The following is a 20,458-nucleotide window of genomic DNA, read 5'->3' as shown; positions in this document are numbered from 1 at the left end:
GCTCGTCTTTCAGGAGTAACTTCTTAGATATTCTTCTAACAGAAGCAAGTATGTTTAGATCATTTCACCATTTCACAATTTGATCGAGTCTCGTGTTAAAGCATGGAATCGAAAAGAGACGTTTTAAAATGTTTATGAACAAACGTATTACTCTGACATTGACAGTTACTGGGAAACTGTTAAAAATCAGGTTACTGTTTGAAAAGGGTGAAGTCCTACTCAATCAGCAATCAAAATCTCTGTCAAGGTGAATCACAAGCAAACCACAAATTAACCTGTGCTCAAACCTCCAGTATTTTGGCACAAAGGCAGTCAGGCTTAACTTAAAGGTAATGTGTAAAGTATTGATGGAGCACATCAAACAGTAATCAAGTCAAAATATAATACGACGAGAATAAGACCCACAACAATTTAGAAAAGTAGACTAAAATTGTCTAAATAATTTTACACCAAAATGACAAAAATCCAATCAGTAGAATGGGAGATATGCATTTTCTAAAGAATTCAGGTCAGTAGGGGACCTACAAAACACAAAGTGAGACTCCTAGTTATCTGGTTGGGTGAAAGTCACAAGTTCAGTCTGACTGCGATGAAGTGTGCCCTGTATAGAGGGCCCAGGATAGTCCAGCTGAAAGACTTAGGTTGTGTTAAGTCTATTTGAAAAGCACACTATCACCTGTAAGGGTAACCTGGTGCTGAAAGTTACCTTCAAAGTCCAGTGTGAGGAGTTCCAATTATGGTGGAAGAGGCTGCAAAGAGCAGGGAGTGCATTGTGGATGGTCATTGATGTAGCACAAAGAGTAGGCTGGGTGTCATGGATGATTGTCACTCTGGCACAAAGATCTTATTGCGCGTTGCTGGAGCTTTTTGTTGGTGGTCACCACCAGCTTTCCATGCAGTAGCACAAAGTGCAGACCTTACACTGCCTAGCATCGTTGGTGGTCACTGTGGTATAAAGAGTCAGGTTCACTGGAACTCTGTGTTGGCTAGCCACTCTGGCAGCAAGATCAACAATCCCAAACTTCAGGAGAGCTGCTGATGGCACACTAAGAGTCCAGGACCTGAGGGCCATCACTTTAGGCCACAAATTCACTAAACCAACGATCACCAGTGCTCTGGCAGGTCCAGTTGCAGATCTATACACCAAGTCAGCTGGGCAGTTTCAGGGAGCCTGTTGAGCTTGAACGTTTCTGTAGTCAAAGGGGAGGTCAGTTGGATAACCCTTGAAGTCACATTGACCTGGGGTAAAGGGTTCAGGTCCAGTCTTCCTTTTTAACAAACAGAGCATCAGGGACCAAGCAGCAGAGTAGCAAGGCACCAGAGTGGCATTCCTGCTGGCAACTAAGCAGCACAGCAGTCCTTTTTCTGAAGTATGCATTGGTCCAGGAGTGTACTAAAGAGTGGAATCTGAGGGTCCACTATTTATACCTAGTGACTTCTTTGAAGTAGGAGAAGTTTTTAGAGGATTCCCTATGAAGCCCTTGAAGTTTCCTGCCTCCCCTGCCCTGACTCCAAGTTGTCTGCATGAACAATGCAGTGGTGACAAGTTGTTTGTGAGAAAGCAGGACATAGCCTATTCAGGTGCAAGTGGGGTTGTGGCCTGTTCTGCCCCATAATGTGCCATTTAATGGCCCATCTTCACACACTCAATCCCTCTATTGTGTGGCTGTCTAGGAAGAATGAACAAATTCCAACTGCCAACTACAGCCAGTCATGTGACCCAGGGACATACCGCAGGCATCATATAGAGCAGAAAATGCCAACTTTCTAGAAGTGTCAGTTTCAAAATTGTAAATTAAAACCCGACTTTACCATTAGAGAAGCTTTTTTACTTACTCAGACACTAAATATGAAATGCTCACCTGTTCCCAATCAAATGTTAGCAGTTATTAAATGTAATAAGGCAACCCAATGTTATCCTGTTAGAGAGGTAGGCGTCACAGTAGTGAAAAAAAGGTTTAAGAGTTTTTCACCAGCAGGACATGTAAAAGTTACAAGTACATGTCAAAATTTCAAATTAACTGAACCCTGCCATATGGGCTATTTAGAGCCTACATTATGGTGACATATATATTAAAAAGAAAGGTGTAGGCCTGGCAAAAGGTTTATTTTGCCAGCATTCAATTTACAGGCACTGGACACATGTTGTACCACTTTACTAGGGACTTACAGGTAAATAAATGTGCTAATTGGGTGTAAGCCAATGTTACCATCTTTCAGTGAGACAGTTAAAGTGACGCATAAATTATCTTTTTATGTGTCACTCTAACCATAAAAGGGCTTTGTTTTGACTTATACTGGGCGCTCCCTTGTGTATGGACAAAGCTAAAGCCCTCTGAAGAGCTCTAATGAGCGCGAAACATGTGTCAGGGGTTGCTTTTACTCCTTCCAGGTTGGCTTGGATGGTATTTTACCAGTCCAAAGCTGTGATATTGTGCCTGGAGTGGTGAATGGCCTTTGTCAGTTTAGAGCACAGCAAAGAGGACACCGTGTCAATCCTATGCTTAAAGATTTTTGCTATCCAAACAGCAAAATTCTTTGTGCCTATTTAGCTTGGCATGGATAACACTGTGCCGATCCTTTGCTTAAAAACTTTGCTAGATAAACAGACATTTGAGGTGAGCAAATCCAGAGTGTCGCTGGTGTTGAAGGGTGCTCCTAACTGGAGCTAAACTTGGGAAGAGTTCTCTCTTCTCTTTAGCATAATTTATGCATCTCTCTAACCCTGAACGGCTTTGTTTTAATATATATATATATGTACATATATATATATATATATATATATATATCTCCAAAACTACCAAACTGCTAAGTTCCGGCCTCTTCCGTGCAGCGTCTCAGCAGGGTAGCGAGCCCTCATCAATCAAACACAACACGCAGGCTGAAAACACGTCACCTTTTCTGCGTTAAATATCACAACGTGCTGAGACCATGTTGAGCACCAGTGGATTTATTTAAAAAAACTTACGCGTTTCGGAGCTTTCGCCCCTTGATCACAGGTTGATGCAAGTGCCTGCTTCTATTACTATTTTAAATGCCACCACCATTTTCTCACAAACCCAATGACATTAACGGAGGACTAACATAACGAAATTTTCTACAAAAAAACTGACGGCCATCTTCAAGTGTACTTACTATTCCTTTCAATATGTTATATTAAATTGAAATCGACAAAAAGATATATTTACAGAAATATGAAACCTACATATAATCAAATAAAAATTAATCAAAATGATCAAAATAATAAAAATAAATAAATAAACAATAATCAAAGTAATCCAACCTGTACTTAATATACAACTAAGAACATAGATTCTCTATCATATCCCCTTCTTGATTATTACTAATATCATTGTCATATCAACTTATATATACCATTATACCATCACAATCTCATATGTTAACCTTAAATATGCATCTTAACTTATCTATTATCAATGTGCATATCAAATTCACGAGTTAGTAATAACATTTTATATAACCATGTTTATGTAAAAAAAAGAAGAAACTTTTCATACATCACAATTTAGATCTCCTCCTGTTCTCCTTCTGGCCTTTATATAATAACTCTTTTGCGTTTGCCTCAGTTGTATCTAAATCATTCCAACAAAATCAAAAATGCGATCATTATTATTATGTACATGCACATACTTGAATCAACTTGCTCAATTTCAAAGAACGATATTTTTGTATATATATATATGCATATATTCTATGTATGTTCACCTGCATACCATGTACACTGTAAACATATGACAGCTCAAGTCATCCTAAATGTACTGATTATTCTTCATCAAGGTTAAAACCTTCAGGAGACATTGTTCTATATTTGATAATGTATTTTGATTCAAGTCTTCGCAATTCTTGTTCTCTATTTCCTCCCCTTACATTTAAAGAAACATTATCCAGTACACAGAATTTCAGAAGGCTACTATTTTTTCCATGGCATTGTGCAAAATGTCTGGCTATGGGATATGTTTTATCTTCCCTATATATAGCCCTCATATGTTCTAATACAAGTTTGTTTTTTTCATTTTATGAATGGTACTACCAATATAACATATGGCACATGGGCATTGTAATGCATAGATGCAAAATTAATTATTACAATTAAGGTGTTTCTTTATCACAAAGGGTTGAGTATGTTGGGATAGTTGTATTTGTTTACAATTTTTACTACCTTTACATGCCTTACAGGAGCTACTAATAAAAAAGCCCTGTATCAATGACTGTTTCTGACTTCTAGTAGATTCAAAAAGACTAGAACATAGTTTATCTTTGAGGGAGCACATCTTCTAAAGGTAATCTGTGGTCTTTCCCCAATTGCCTTTACCAACTTTTCATCCAACTTCAATATATCCCAATGTTTATTTACGGTACACCTTACTTCTCTGGCTTGTTCATTATATGTTGTAATAAATCTTATAGGCTGAATACCCCCATGCTATCCTTCATCTTTGGAACTAATTAGTTTGTCACGATCCATCATCATCACTTTCCTCAACGTGTTATCAATAAGGTTCCTAGGATAACCTCTCTCCTGGAATCTTTTACTCATTATCTGTGCTTCATGATAGAAATCCTCATTATCAGTGCAATTCCTTCTAGCTCTCAATAGTTCACCAAATGGAATATTCCATATAAGATTCTTTGGATTGCAACTATTGGCATGGAGTAAACTATTTCCTGCTGTTTTTTTTACGATGCAAGCAACTTGTTAATCTCATATTTCTAACCTCTAACTTAAGATTCAAAAATTCTGTTTTGGAACGATGTATATGAGTCATGAATTTCAAATGTAACCAGTTTTCATTCAAAGATTTTTAAAAATCCAATGCCTCTTTTTCACTACCGTTCCAAATGCAGAAAATATCATCTATATATCGGGTCCACAGGACTGCGTGCTCCTGAAATAGGTGCAAATTATACACTACCTGTTCCTCCCAACAACCTAAAAAAAGGCCTGCATAATTAGGAACAAAGCATGTTCCCATCGCTGTCCCCTGGTTTTGACGATAGATCTGATTATTAAAGATGAAAAAATAATTATTTAGACAAATTCTAATCATCTGCAATAACATGTCAGTATGTTGTAAAAAAGAGATTGATTTTACTCTTAAAAAATGCTTGATTGCTGTGATACCCAGTTCGTGTGGAATGCAAGTATATAAGCTTTCAACATCTAAACTGAGCATCAGGAATTGTCCGTCCCAGACAATCCCTTCAATCCGTCTCAAAAAATCACCAGTGTCCTTAATATAAGAAGGTAAGGCTTCAGAAAACAATCGAAGAAAAAAGTCTACATATTTAGTTGTATTCTCCAATAAACTACCTCTAGATGAAACACTTGGTCTACCCCGTGGATTTGTTGAGTCCTTATGTAATTTTGGAAGTAGATAAAGTACTGGGAGTTTGGGAAAATCACATTTTAAATATAAATATTAATTGTTTTCAATGATTTTTTAATCGTTCCAATTTTGTAAATTTTCCAAAAAGTCCTTATTTGATTCAAGATATATTTGTCTAGTACACCTTTCATATTGTTTTGTATCATTCAATTGTCTTAAAGCCTCCTCCAGGTACTTTTCTACTGGCCAAATAATGACATTGCCTCCTTTATTAGATTGTTCGATAACTAAAGTATAATTTTTCTGTAACTCACCATTGCTTTCAATTGCTCTTTATTTAAGTTTTGCCAATAAAATGTCCTTTTCCCTTCCATCTTTTGAAATTCCCTAACCACGCATTTTTTCAAATATCTCTATAGATGCATTAGACACCTGTTGGCAAAATATAGATTTAGGTTTGAAAATATGTGCCGTTCCACTGTCCAAATTTGTCTCTACACCTTCTTCCTGCACATTTCCAAAGGGATCATTAACCAAACTTTCATCATCCATTAAGTGTCCAATAGTTTGTAATGTTTATAAGTCACCTATTTGGAGAATAGAGGGAGCATCCCTAACATTCATCATGCTACTTTCACCCATAATTTTTGTAGCATGCCAGTATCTTAACCTACGTTTTCTGGTAAAGTGAAACAAGTCAATCCTACTTGATGTATAATCAAAATGAGATGTTGGAAAAAATGAAAGTCCCAAAGATAAAACTTCTTCTTGCGCCCTGGTTAGCACATTGGTAAATAGATTCACCACTGTTCTATTTGTTCTATTTGGTATTCCTATGTCATTTGCCTTCTTGTGCGGATGCCCCAAAAACTTTCAATGTCTGTTTAGCTTGCACCGTTTCTTTTGTTTCCTCCTCTGCCTCCTCTTTCACGAGCTCTGTGGCCTTGGGCACCCCTGCCTTGTTGAGCTTTTATTCTTCCTTGTGCCATCAAACTTGAATTCCTTTAAAATTTGGGATTTTACTGCTTCTGTTTCTGACTGGTTAGGGACATCACTCTCACTATTTTCACTGTACACTGTGTCTGAAAGGGCAGTGTTACTGCCCAAAGGTAAAGGTGGTGCTGTTACTGATGTAACCGGTGCACTTACTATATTCATCACCTGATTCTGATCACCCACACTGCTTCTTAAGTGCTCAAACCTGCGTGCAAAAGTTAATATTTGACCTTTCTCATAATCACATTCATCTCTTTGGAACTTGCGTTGTTTCTTAGCCATAATCTCAGCTTCTAATTTGTCCAGTTTCATTTGTATCTTTTCCATCTTATTGTCAAATTCTTCCATACTGCATTTATCTTTAAGAGACACAATATTTTTGTCTATTTCTGCTGCCGCTTTTTCAACTTGCCCATAGAACAATTATGGTTACTGGCTGCCCATTCTTGCAGCATTTCAGGGTTAGGTTTAAACACCGTTGGAAAGATAAAGATTCTCAGATCACATGGCATTCGCTCACAGTCCACATATTTTTGCAAAGTGGTGGACTCCCATCATTTCGATTGTTCACATTTAAACAATTTCCATAGATTGTCCCACAGCTGTTTTTTGGACAATTCCTCTTTCTGTCCCTTAAACCTTAAATGCCTCTCCTGTATTAGATCTGCCATCCGTGAATGTAAAGAGTTTCTCAGCTGCCATCTGGCGTTTCTGTTCTCTACTGGCTGCCATTATGTCGTTCTTGAATTAACAATCTTTAAATATGCTGTGCCTACAAACTCCCTCGCTTGAATAATTCCAAGCTTTAATTGGAACATTCGTTCCGCTTGCCAAACTTTACAGAAAAATTACTGTTATTGAAGATACATTTCTGCTGTTGCTCCTCAAAAGACATCAAAGTCAAGTTTAATAAATGTGTTTACATACACCATTTCACGGTGTTCTGTGCCCCCCATATTCCTTCCCCGGGCCGTTTCCCAAACTGACTCGGATGTCATACAAATGGCGATCACTGTGTTTCTGCTTCGGGCGGGCTGAAATTCCATGAATCTCCAAAACTACCAAACCGCTAAGTTCCGGCCTCTTCCATGCGGCGTCTCAGCAGGGTAGCGAGCCCTCATCAATCAAACACAACACGCCAGCTGAAAATGCGTCACCTTTTCCACGTTAAACATCACAACGCACCGAGACCATGTTGATATATATAGCATAGTGGCAGTCATAACTAGGTAGTCATAGCTAGGACCTAGGACCTCGTTTTTTATAGAAAAAGCTGTTTTTGCTTGCTTATATCTTTGGTGCCACTAGACGAATCTTCAATAAAACATTCCCAAAATTTCAGTAGTGATGTGAGCGGCTGTCTGGGATGTTTCGGGATGATCTGTGAATCAGGAGCTGAGATAAAGGGGGGGGGGAAATTTAGAGAGTTTCCAATGTTTATTCCCATGGTAAAAATATCCAACAACGATAGCGCCAAAACCACCCGACCAAATGACACAAAATTTTGGAGAAAGGTAGTTCTTGGTCCAGAAAAATCCACTTTTTGTTATTTGGTGTAAATCCATTCAGTTGGTTTAGAGACATTAAGAAAAATCCAAATTTATATATCTAGGGACATGAAGGATTGGCCACCCCTCCCGGTCTTGTGCTGAGATCTGATTGGCTGACACCACTTCACCATACCCAGGGCAAAATGATTTTATTAGGTGGGGAAGGCCATCAGGCCTCCCCCACAGCCCCGGGGATCACCACCCCCAAGGCATTCTGGAAATTGAGTGTGGGGGGGACACTTGGGCCCCCCACAGCCGTGGGGATCACTACCTCCCTGGGCAAATATTAAATAATTTAAAGGGGGTCTGTTTTGGACCACCAGGGCCCAGGCACCACCACCTCCCTGGTGCTATCTCCACATAGGAGGATGGCTGTGTGGCACCCCTCAAGGAGCCACTGATGGCTTGGTGATTGCAACCGCCCATGCCCAGCTCCTGCTATGTCCCAGGATGCCTACCCCAGGACATAGCTGTTTGCTGTAGCTTGACTGCAACTTTGAAGCTGTAGCCAAGCCACAGCAAACACTCCTGTCTAGCATGTCAGCTGTCAAAAATAGGAGCTTTCATCTATGTTCCCTGCATGCATGTATGCATGCAAGGAAGGGAACAGGGATGAAATTTTGCTTCAGCAACCATGGTGCTGCTACTTAGAGACCCACTCAGAATTACACACACCCACTTGCAGACCCACTGGCACCCTTATGCATCCACTCACAGACCTGTGCATACACTGATGCACCCATTAAAACACTGATGTACGCACTCTCACACCCAGACAGACAATCTGACAGCCACTCTCACCACCACCACATACACCCTCTCACACTTATTCTCACACCCAGAGAGGCTGCAGAGAACTCCCACCATGCATGGCCAAAGGGTAATGCACAGCATGGGGTTGGGTGTTTAGGGAGGTTGGCTGCAGGTCTGGTGGCAGGGCAGATCTTGCGGGCAACCTCTGGTGCACACGGGTGAAGGCTGTGCATGGTATGAGGTTGGGTGCTTACACCAGCCTAGCCTTGGGGGGCCACTGGGGCATGAGTTATTGTTACCCTGGGACACAAGTAATAGTTACTTGAGATAACTCTCACTATAAGTAGCAAATGTCTAAAGTTATGTACGTTTAAAATGTGAGCCTAAATATAACGTCCCTGTAACCTTTTTTTTCCAGTGAATGTTTGTATTTTTTTTTCATTTTTTTTCCTAACTATATCGTCCCTGTAACCTTTGTATATATATATATATATATATATATATATATATATATATATATATATATATATAGCACTCTTATATTTTAGTTCAGACTTTCCATGTAATGAAAGAATTTTTGTTTTCTTAAAAATTATCAACATTTGATGAAATTGCATTAATTGCATTAATTGACTTTGGCTCCTTGGTGGAAAGTTCTGCTCTATTCCTTCAAGCAGAAGCCAAGAAAATGGAGGGAGGCCCCCAAAGTGTGATTTTAATTCCTGTAGGAAAGCTTGCACTACGATACACAGGAATTACAGCTGAATGAAAGTACAAACAATTTGGCACAACGTTCGAATTTTACTCAGAAAGTGTGCATTTTGTTATTTGATGTAAATCCTTTGAGTCCTTTTTGGAAATTTAGCATTTAAAGAAGTGCTTCAGGTGGGCATGAAGGGGATAAAAGTTAAAGTTATCTAATGCAGCACCAAAGTCCAAAATACTTGTTTTGATTGACCGGTGTCACTGATCCAGAAAGGGAGCAACAATATTGAAATCATTTGAATGACATGCTACAACATGAGGGAAAATGTTGCTGCTAGCATTACACGACTGGGCGACTCGGACTGAGTCCTGAAAAAAGATAAAAACCTGCAAATCAAAAATTAAATAAAAAACAGCCGAAGGTTGGACCCCATTGGGGAGGGGGACAGAAAATTCTGCAGGCAATGCCCCACTGTGCACAGACGAATGTTGTACACCAGTGGGCTTGTCTGGCCAAAAGATAATGGGTGCATGTCACCCACAGAGTTTGTGTACTGGGCCTGGCAAGAGATCAAGCCCTACATCAAATCTTCTGCAAGACTCAGTCAAAGACTGTGTGCTGTGGAGTGGTTGGTTGCATATAGGAAGTTAAGTGTATGCTCCACTTATATCTGACAAAAAACACCAAAAATAAGTGAAGAATATAAAAGGTTAAAGTGACCTTCTGGTTAGGTTTGGTAAAAGGATCTTAATATACATTAAAAAAATAACTTCAGAAACTCAATGAACAAGGTTGAGGGTATTATGATGTTTTAGTTAAGTGTTGAAATCAGATAAGAACTTATGTTTATGAACAGAAAAAACACTGAAATGTGTGAGTTATAGTTTAGTAAACTAGCAATAACTTGCACCCCATGAGGTACTGATTATGACCTCACATATTACATCACTCATGACATGTTAAATGACATAACATGACATCTTAAATACCATTAATGATGACATAAGGAATGACACATTTCTCAATAAACCTCTACATCATTTCAAAAATACAATTGTTAATAAAGGGTGTGCAGTCATTTAAAGGCAAAAGCTACTGTGATTAGAAGTGCATCACTTGGGTGATCAAGGGGTACCTACTGTTACCCCTGGAGCCAAGTGTGGCAGTGCGTTGTGGATGTTAGATGGTGCATGGTTTCCCTACCACTAAATATCTGGGTGCAAGCAGTACTGCTTTGTAACCTAGCTAAAAGCTGAAAGCAACTGGTGTGGAATGCAAAAGGATACTCAACAGTAGGTTCTGCCTTAATGGCAAATCTTCTAGACGAAAATCTGTGAGAAATGTTAAACTTCTGTTCACAAAAGATTATCCATCTGAACATGTTTGGCTTCAAGCCCCTGTTAAACAATTGTCATACAGATGCATAGACCAACTTTGCTATGGGAAGATGCATACGTTGTTCATGTTTAGATGCAGAACCTCGTGACATTTTGAGTAATTACATATTGCTCAAAAATGTACAATGGAGGCGTGACCATTTACACATTTTAAATCACAGTGTCATTTAGATCATGGCTCTACAGTTGTATGGTATACTGTTCATCTCAGCAAGGTGTACTGCATATTTTACAAATCAACAGAAGGTTATCCACTGTACCTTGTCAAAGGTGGCTTCTCACTCAAGAATGCATATATGCCAACCTTTTGATTGTAAATTGTTTCATGGGTGCTTGAATTGAGATTAATTAATAACAAATACTTATTTTGTTGGTCGTCTAACTCAAAAAAGTATGTGAATTCATTAAAATCTGTTGAAGTTATTTGTTTTTTCGGCAAGTGAATACAAGTCTGACATCCACTAAATGTGGGTGTGTTGACATGACATATATACAATCTCTATTGCACAGAAGCTAAAATATCCATTATATTTTAAATACTTCAGTCTCATTTTTAACTTGTCTAATTACTCCCAGAACTTAAAGCATCTAGCATGCTGACACAATTATTGGAAGATATCATCAGTGATGTATTTGTGATGTCATCAATTATGTCATTTGACATTTCAGGTGGAATATATTATGTGAAGTCATAAGCAGTGTTTGACAGGGAGAGCAAATTACAGTTATGTATGTGTGGGTGTGAGCGTATATATTCTAAATCTATATACACACCATAAAAACTAGTGCCAAGTAAGCTTTCTAAATCATATGTATGTGGCATGGGTACAAGGCCCAAACCTTCAAGAGAAGAGTTCCTCTAAAGTTAGCTCTGTGCAAACATTTAGAAAGTGGCTTGACCCAGGCAGTCAAGAGGTTAATACGTTTAAGCTTTAACCATTTTAATAGAAGCATGTTGAGGCATGTTTATAGAATCACAACACAGCTCAATTAAAAGGTGCAGGAAAAAACTAATCTTTTAGTCACCTTTAGTAGACAATAGTAATTCTCTATAATCGTTTTTTAGTTGTTTATAAATAAAATGTTGACCATTAGCAACATGTCACGCTTGACCAAAAACCACCTAGCTACAAATTGTAATGAATAATAACATTTTTTATTGGAGATGCTATTGTTCCTCTGTTATTCACAAAGATTTTGTGTGTAGGTATCACCTTGTAAACGTTTAAAAAATGTAAATTTATGTAAGGTCTTAAACTTCTGGATACAGACTTCTAAATTGTTAATGAACTAGGCCTTAAAATACCTACCGAAATATCAAGAGCACTCCAGTGTTCATTATTGAACTTTGAATTCCTATATGTTTCTTCTCTATATTGTCCTTTTGACTTTCTCATATTTTGACATGTGTTCCTAATTAAAAAAAACTTGATTCGTTTCTTAACAATTAAATTAAGCACTGTTGAAAAGGAACTTATCAATCACTCGTCCCACTCTATTGGAAACTAAAAACAGGTATCCTGCGTGTGCTGTTTTGCTGAATGTTGCTTGAAGTCCCACACTTACCAACTTTCTGTGGTTTTTCATCTGTATTTATTTTTCCTAGGTAGCAGGGATAAAAGGAATATTCCTGGCGAACAAAAAGGTGGACGAGCAAGTGAAGACTTTTATCACCTACAACAAAGGACGAGATTGGCGCTTGCTGCAAGCTCCAGACACAGATCTCCGTGGAAACCCTGTCCACTGTCTGCTGGTCAGTTTTTTGGTTTTTAAAGTTAATTTCAAATAAAAACACACTGGTTCCTTTGAAGTAAAGAACTTCCCGTTTGCTACGTTTATTTGAGTCTAGTAAGACCTTTCTAGATGGCATTGTTCTTTGAGATTAGTTAGCGCGAAGGGTTGTTAAAAGACTGCAAAAATGCTTAGATGTTTCTGAAGCTGCAACACAATTTAATGCGCTTTAGGTGTGATCGATTATGTTCCTCCAATAAGTTCAAGAATTATGCTATGATGCAACATCTCTTTGAAGGAAATTATTTAAAATACAAATTCTCCTGAATTTGGCATGTGGTACATTCAACAACAAAAGATATTCCTATGCAATACTTACTCCTACAGCAAATATTTCAACGACTTACATTCTATACATTTAAATTGTAATATGATGTAACCATTTAACCCCAATGTTCATAGTATTATTTGATAGTTTGTTGCCTTTCCATTTATTTAAATACATTTTCAGTGCTAATTCTGCATTGCGATGGAAACCTGTCAATCGGCCTGCATGCAGGGGTGTGTGAAATGTTTCATTCTGCCTGCTGGATGGGTGGAATTTGGTGATTCTTTGTTACTCTTGTAATATGAAGTTACAACCAAATTCTGCCAGTCTCTGTGTGACACATTTGTTTTCCCCCAAAGCTCCAGAATTGCATGCTGGGGAGCGCAAGCAAGATTTGGCTTCCCCTAGTGTGATTTTGTATCGCAGTTGGTCACAGACAGAGGGCTGCATCTCAAGTAGATTTGCTGCTGCACAAGTAAATTCTCTACTCAAGATGCAGCAAAATCAACTTAAATCCTGGGCACTTTTGTGTCCTGCATAGTACCATTGTCGCTGATTTTCATCATTGCTTGCTAAATTGCAGCCCAAGCAGCACATATTGTATGCCTGTTAGCAGATCTTTGTGGAATATTGAACTGGTTTTATGTAACTCCGTGGAATTCTGCCCACCCCTACCTGTGTGTGCACAGATCTTCAATAACTCAGGTGAAGCAAGACAAGGGTTCTATTAGTGACATTTGATGAAATCCATTTATAAATATGTATTTTGCATACCTTTTTTAAATGTTGTCTAATGCCACTTGTTAACAGTGTACATACTGCTAGTACATAATAAGATATGATAGAAGGAGAGCCACAGTATGAGCATTTAGAAATTAGATTGAACAAGTGTTCCTAGTGTACCCTTCATCAAATCATGGTTCTGCTCCTGCTCTCATAACGATATGACTTACCACGTTTCAACTTTGGAGTAATCATATCTAAACATTTCCTGCATGAGTAACCGCATTCTTCCAGTGATTTCATTACATATCACTAATATTTATCAGGATGTTTCTAATGCTGAAGGAATAAGCAGATGATATACAACAACCATTTATTTGTTGGATTTGTAGTCCGATTTGGCAACCAATCAAATGCATATCCTTCCTTTTCTTTGTTTCCCTCTTTCTTTTTTCTTTCTCCCAAATCTCACATGTGTACGCTTTTGTATTTGAAACCATACTATTATTACTGGGTAGAGTAAAATATTGGCTCATATTGGCTGATCCCCTGTATCATCACATGTTTGTGTGTTTTAATGTAGGTGAAACACACCACATCAACAGTAGTAGTGTTCTATACTATTATTAATTTTTAGGAGATTCTCTTTATTACTGGCTCCAAACATGGTTAATGTATAATGTTTTTCATTTCATGTAGCCCATGTTTTGATCTTACTTATTACTTACATGATAAAGTAATCTTTTCCAAGTCAATTTATATTGCATACTACTGTATTTTTCTGGACAAGCTCCAAATTATTCTGACACTTTTTCTCACTAAACTGTATCGTCTGATTGATCCTGAATGTCATCTTTTGAGGCCATAAAACTCTCTTTTGTTAGTAAATGATACCCTTTTGGACCTTTACCTTGGCTCTGTTAGATACTCAAGCTCAGAGAGGTTTTTTGGGTTGACATTTTACCCTTTTGATTTTCCTTCTCCTCTGGGGTAGCTGGTCTCATCCAGGCTGTCTCTGCTCTACTATTGTGTGAACATTGCTTTGCTCCTCCTACTTCTTGCCTTTTACCATACCCACATGGGACAACATTCCCATTGTTGGACTGGCATCCACATCCAATTATGTTCACTGCAAAAAAGCTACTGGCAGGGTTCAATGTAGGTCCATTTGAAACTGGTTGGGGGGACACTCTTCCAGGAAACTTGGCTTTTTAAAGTTTTTGTGACCCTGTAGGTTAACAGGAGGTCACCCAACTGACTCTTGGAGTCTGCTTCTTTGTCCTAGTTTCAAGTAAGAGCAGATCCAGCCTGTAGGGCTTCCTTCAGAGATCTCAACAGCAGGTGCAATCATTATTCTCTCTTCCACAGGCCCAGTAGTGTTCTACAGCATGTGCCAAGGATTGCCATTAGTGGCTGGCATAAGCCTGTGGGAAAGGATGACTCCTGCACCTCCCTAGCCAATAAGGAAAATGTTTCCATGGGTAACCCTCTCCACTTTTGCAGCAGTTCCTGTGTGCTGTACTGCAAACAATTCTAAATTGCCTCTCTGTACCTCAAACCAAACCAAAATTGCAGAGCCTTTCCTCCCTCGTGCAAGGCTCCTATGCCAACCTTGAAGGCATGGTCAGGGAAACAAGCAAGCCCTCCTTTGTGGTCACTCAAACCTGATTATTAAGGCAGCTCCTCTTCCACTGGCATTGATGCCTGACTGGTTAGGGGCACAAAGGAAGTGCACAGGAGCATGTGTTAGCTACATCTTCCTGTAAAAGGGAAGCTGTTTTGATTTTAATAAGGTTCCTGAGCACAGCAAAACACGTCCCCACTTCCAAGGTCTTTGTCTTAGCTTCCAAAGCAAGTTCACACCTCAACAGTATGGCTATCTAGATGAGAAATGACAGAGCGCATGCAAATAAGCCACCATAGACTTTAGACAAGGAAAAGGTACATTTCTAAAAGTACCTTTTCTAAAATAATTATCACAAATCTGACTTCACCGGAGAACTGTGTTTCTAACAAATATTTCAAAAAGTCCAAAATGAAATTTGTAGATGTTTCATGGCCGAAGATAACATTTGTAATTATAATATTGTATCTTAATGCTTTCTTATACAGCAGCCAACTCCGCTACAGTAAAAATATTTTGTCGGGCCTTTTTGCACCTCAAAAAGGACCTAATCAGCTACTGGGACATATGGAAGCATAAGCTATATAGGCTTCTATGGGATTTAGGCCAGGTCATGGTGACTTTTTAAAAGTACCTTTTGTAAAATAATTATTACAAATCCAACTTTACTAATGAATTAAACTTGTAGTATATATTTTCAAAGGTTCAAGAATGAGCTTTTTAGGTGGCACAGAAAAATGATTTAATTTTATTTTTAATGGAACAGCTTATCCTGCTACAGGAAAAAATACCTTTTGGGCCTTGTCACTAAAACGTCATAGCTTACATTAATCATTTACATGTCCTACTTTTAAGTACATTGCATCCTTCCTTATTGGGCATGAAGGCCTGTGTAGGGGTAATTTATTATTATTTAAAAGGAGGATTTATGCCAGTCAAAAAAGGTTATTTTGATAGGTTGAATCTGCAGTTTAAACCTGTACAGTCAGGTTACCTGTGACAATTCCACAGTCATGTTTTGCATTGTCACTTTAATGGTGGCACAATATTTGCTACAGTCCACTAGTGACACTTAATCTACAGGCATGGGTACATTTTGTACCATGTACTAGGGACTTATAGGTAAGTTAAATGTGCCAAAAAAAGAGTATAGTCACTTTTGTCATGTTTTTGATGGGCCAAGCACATGTATTGGGCACTGGACAGCTGTCTCTCAGTGAGCAGAGTCCAGCCAGCAATAAAATGTAGCAAAACGTGGGTGTGACTATGCAAAAAGTGCATTTTCGCACAGCTGCTGCTTAAGATTTGTTGATTTGGAGTTCTTGCCTTTCACAAACAACTGCATGTCTTCTTCCTTTAGACCTGTCTGGAGGAACAGTTCACTTCCCTACTTCCTGGAGCATTTGCACACTCATGGTTGACTCATTGAGTTGGAGAGAGAATGATTAACATTCTTTAGGCACTCATGCCCTGGATATGGATCTTCTGCCCTCTTAACAGCACCATATTTGGCTATGTCTCCCTTAGGGACTACTTGTGCTCAGTGTGGGCTACTTTTCTGAACTGTGTGGGTTGCTGGAGGCATTCAACAGTCTTCTTGGTCACTTTCTGCTTCTCCTTGTTCTTTTGCTGCCCATGGTTGTTGATGTTTTTTTCTACCTCAAGGATGTGGACAATCTGAGTTCCACTCTCCTTGGACAATCTGCGTTGGGCTGGACAAACTAGGTATTCACAATTTCTGCTATGGTGTCTATTGCTCAGGCCTTCAGCATTCTGTGAGTAGTGGATACCATTTCCCTTTGTCACCAGTTGTTGTGTCCTGATCCTGATGTAGGATGAACAGACTGCACAAATACAGGTATTGTATTATAGTGTTCTTCATTATTTTAGGGCATCATGGTTATTCATGCTTCTTCTACTTTATTGGAGGCCAGTCCCCACCCATGCTGTTCCTGCTCCACCGTGCCTGGACTGTGTCTTGTTCCTCCTGCTTCATGTCTTTCTTTGTCCTCCCCTGCAGGAAATGTCCTCGCATTGTGACAAAGTTTAGTCAATGTTTCTACCTAAGTGAATACTGAACAAACAGTATTTTAATGACTTTTATGGTCTAACAGATGCATATATAGAATTAAGTCGGCTTATTTAGTCACATTTTGAGCATAATATGAGAATGGTAGCTTTAAATGAAAGTTTAATTAAAAGTTGACACAAAGTTCACATGAGGAGATTAACAGAAGAGGGAGACATAAATAGCTAAATTGTGTAAATTTTGGTATTCAAGTAGTTAGCAGCCCTAAATTAAAACATCTAAGTAATGCACAAACAAGAAAGAAATGGGAGAATAAATTTAAAATCCCAGATGTTCTATTTCTTGTGTCTTACATGGAAAAAGCAATAAATTAATAGTCAGGCAAATCCGCATATCTTATACTACTGAACCTATTTTCTGCATTTGACACTGTGGATCAAGAGGTCTTTCAAGTAAGCTAACAAATACTTGTGTACTGGTGACTAGGAGCTACTAGTAGTATTATCAGTTATAATAACCATTCTGTGCCATTATGTGGAAGTGTTGGAAAGTGGATTATTGGTAAGGGCGGACAAGTACCTACACTTAGCAATACGCCACAAACCCCCACTAGGTCCAGTCAAGGTCTCAAAAATTTAATTCTGGCTCAACCCTTAGTAGCTTTGCCACAAGCAGTTAGGCTTAACTTAGGAGACAGGTGACAGCTTTTTCAGGAAGAAGTCCTCCGACTGGGACAAAGTCAAAAGTTGAGGCCGACCATGATGGAGCCCTCCTCAGATACACTGTGCGAGGAGCTTGGTCAAAATTTTACCTTTGGACTAAGAAACTTTTTGGAAGCTTTTCTTACCCTATGTCGGACAACCCTCCTCACAAGCTAATTTCAATGCGACGTAGTTGAATTGCCTTTTCACAAGACTTTGGCCAAATCCTGAAAGTCTGACATTCTGGAGGTTTTCAGCGGGATGAACCTGCAAGTCAGGCCGGGTCATAGTCGACGTTGGCTGGCTTGACTCTCGTCATCAGGTCTGTCAACTTATTGAGCTTTTTTGCAAAGTTGCTCCAAACTTCACCAAACTTCTGGATCTTCTTCCAGAAGTACCTTTAAGGTCCTTCAAGTGTCCACAACTCACCCCAAGGTTCCAGAAGCTCTGAATTGTTTCTTGGGTGTTAGGACTTCAACTCCCAGAATACACCTCATTCAAATCCTTAAGATGACCACTGGTCAGCAGGGCAATATGTGTAGGATGTGGTGCATGGGATCCTGGTCAGCTCCTTTCTATCTGTAACTTACAGGGAGTCCCTTCTTGAAGTTGTAGAAGTAAAGTCCTTTTCTTGATGAAGCCCAAAGTGTGCAGCTGGTGCAGTCCTTCTGAGTGCAGTGTCCAGGTGCAGGCCCAGGGTCAGGAGGGCAGTTCTTCTTCTTCTTGACTTTTTCCAGTAGAGATGTTGAATGTTGGGCAGCTCTGCCATATGTATCCTTGCTCCGGAAGTGGAAAGCAGGGGGGTGCTCCTGTCCAATCAAGTGCATGCCACCACCTTCTTGAGTGACCACTTCCTCAGAAGTGTGGCAACAATCAATCCCAGGGCGCAACATTCCTCCAAAATCCAAGATGGCAAAAATGTAATCTTAGAGTTTAGAGCTGGCTGAGTCCTCCCACTAGTGGAGCTAACTTTCCCTTAACACGCCCCTTTCCAACCCACTCAATCTAAACAAGGGGCATCTGGCTGTGTGGGGTTAGTGGAAATGGGGGAGGTCCAGTTGCTGTCCCAAGTGCCCTTCCCTCCTTTGAAGTCCAGTTTGCTTGTTCTTTCCCCATCCTGTTCTACCATCTGCTCAGGAAGATCTCCTACCACCAAATGCTCCCAGGCCACTTCACAACTCATCAAGGCAGCCTGTCTCAGATTGCAAAGACTGACTTTTAATTTGATATCAAATTTGCTATATTTACCCACTTCCTATGGAAAATGAGACTTTATTATTTTAAAATAAAGTTTCTCCATGTTCGCCTTTGGAGCCCATTCACTACAGTAGGAAAACAAATGTGGGTATTTTTCCCTCACCAGGGCTTGTAAGACATCTTTTATAAAGTCCCTGCTTACAATTCCACTGCACCCAACCCTGGGGCACTTAGGGCATACCTCAGGGGTGACTTATATGTAAAAATAAGGTAGCTTAGGTCTTTGGAAGCACTTTTAATTTTAAAATTGAATTTTGGTTTAACTTTAACTTAAAAGGAGCCAGCAAGGCAGTCCTGCTTTTGAAATGACACTGGGCACCACAGCAGTGCACCTATGGGTGTACTATCTATACTGGGTACCATAAAGCTACATGTCCTACCATACACTAGGAACTTATAGGTAGGTTGGTATAGCCAATTATAATTAGCCTAATTTGCATATTCCATTTTACACGGAGCACTGGCCACAGGACTGGTTTGCAGTTAGTGTCACTAATTACCAATATCAGTCAGAAAGTTTGGGGTGACCATGGCAAAAAGGAGGACTATCCTACAGGAAGATGACATGGGTAAAGAGGGTCTAAGCTTAGCTGAAGCTAGCCTTCTAGCTAATAGAAATGTGTTTTAGGGCCTTAACTCAAAAGAGAAACATGCTGTGACTGCAAGACGGAAAAACCCCTCTGTAAAGAGAAATTTTTTTATATTTGCAAAATGTATTCAGTCGATTAGATTGTTCATGACCAATACATTTGCTAAGATTATTTGAAATCAATTTGCTTTAACATCACAAGTGATGTGCCATAAGAATCACCATTTTACCTGTCATCTTCAATATTATCTGGCACACCTACTACCTACTATAACCAAGTCTGATCTTCATTATCAAACATACACCAATGTTGCTCTACTAATCATGGGACAGATGGCAAAAGTATGTGAGAAGTATTTCAGTAAAAGAATTTAAATAATTAACACGTCTGCAATATTTTTTCTCGCATCAGTCTCCTTAATTGACCTCACACATAACTACAGCCAATATCAAATTGCTAGTTAGGTTATGTGTCAATACTGTGTTCTTTGCAGTCCACACTTCATTGGGAGGGGACGTCTTATACTAAAGAAAGATGTGTCTGTAAAAATGGTAAATGTATACATATGGATCACTGGAAATAAACAATAATCCCCAAATGTTTTTCTTTTCATTTCAGCCCTTCTGCTCCCTGCATTTACATCTTCAAGTATCAGAGAATCCCTATACTTCAGGAAGCATCTCAAGTAAAGCCACTGCACCCTGGCTTATCGTGGCTACAGGTGA

At 39.2% G+C, this 20,458-nt stretch overlaps 1 protein-coding gene across 1 annotated transcript in view; it reads left to right on the top strand.

The window, feature by feature from the left end:
• SORCS3 (sortilin related VPS10 domain containing receptor 3) overlaps positions 1–20,458 on the top strand; it is a 2,578,554-nt gene that overhangs the window by 2,027,790 nt on the left and 530,306 nt on the right. Inside the window, exons 10-11 of the mRNA XM_069239432.1 lie at positions 12,357–12,503; positions 20,352–20,454. Of these exons, the coding sequence (XP_069095533.1) occupies positions 12,357–12,503; positions 20,352–20,454 (250 nt within the window). The remainder of the gene's footprint in view (positions 1–12,356; positions 12,504–20,351; positions 20,455–20,458) is intronic.

Source organism: Pleurodeles waltl, chromosome 6 (genome assembly GCF_031143425.1).
Source record: "Pleurodeles waltl isolate 20211129_DDA chromosome 6, aPleWal1.hap1.20221129, whole genome shotgun sequence".
Classification (NCBI taxonomy): Eukaryota; Metazoa; Chordata; class Amphibia; order Caudata; family Salamandridae; genus Pleurodeles; species Pleurodeles waltl.
The sequence above is the reverse complement of the archived record's forward strand: the minus strand, read 5'-3'. Positions and strand labels throughout refer to the sequence as shown.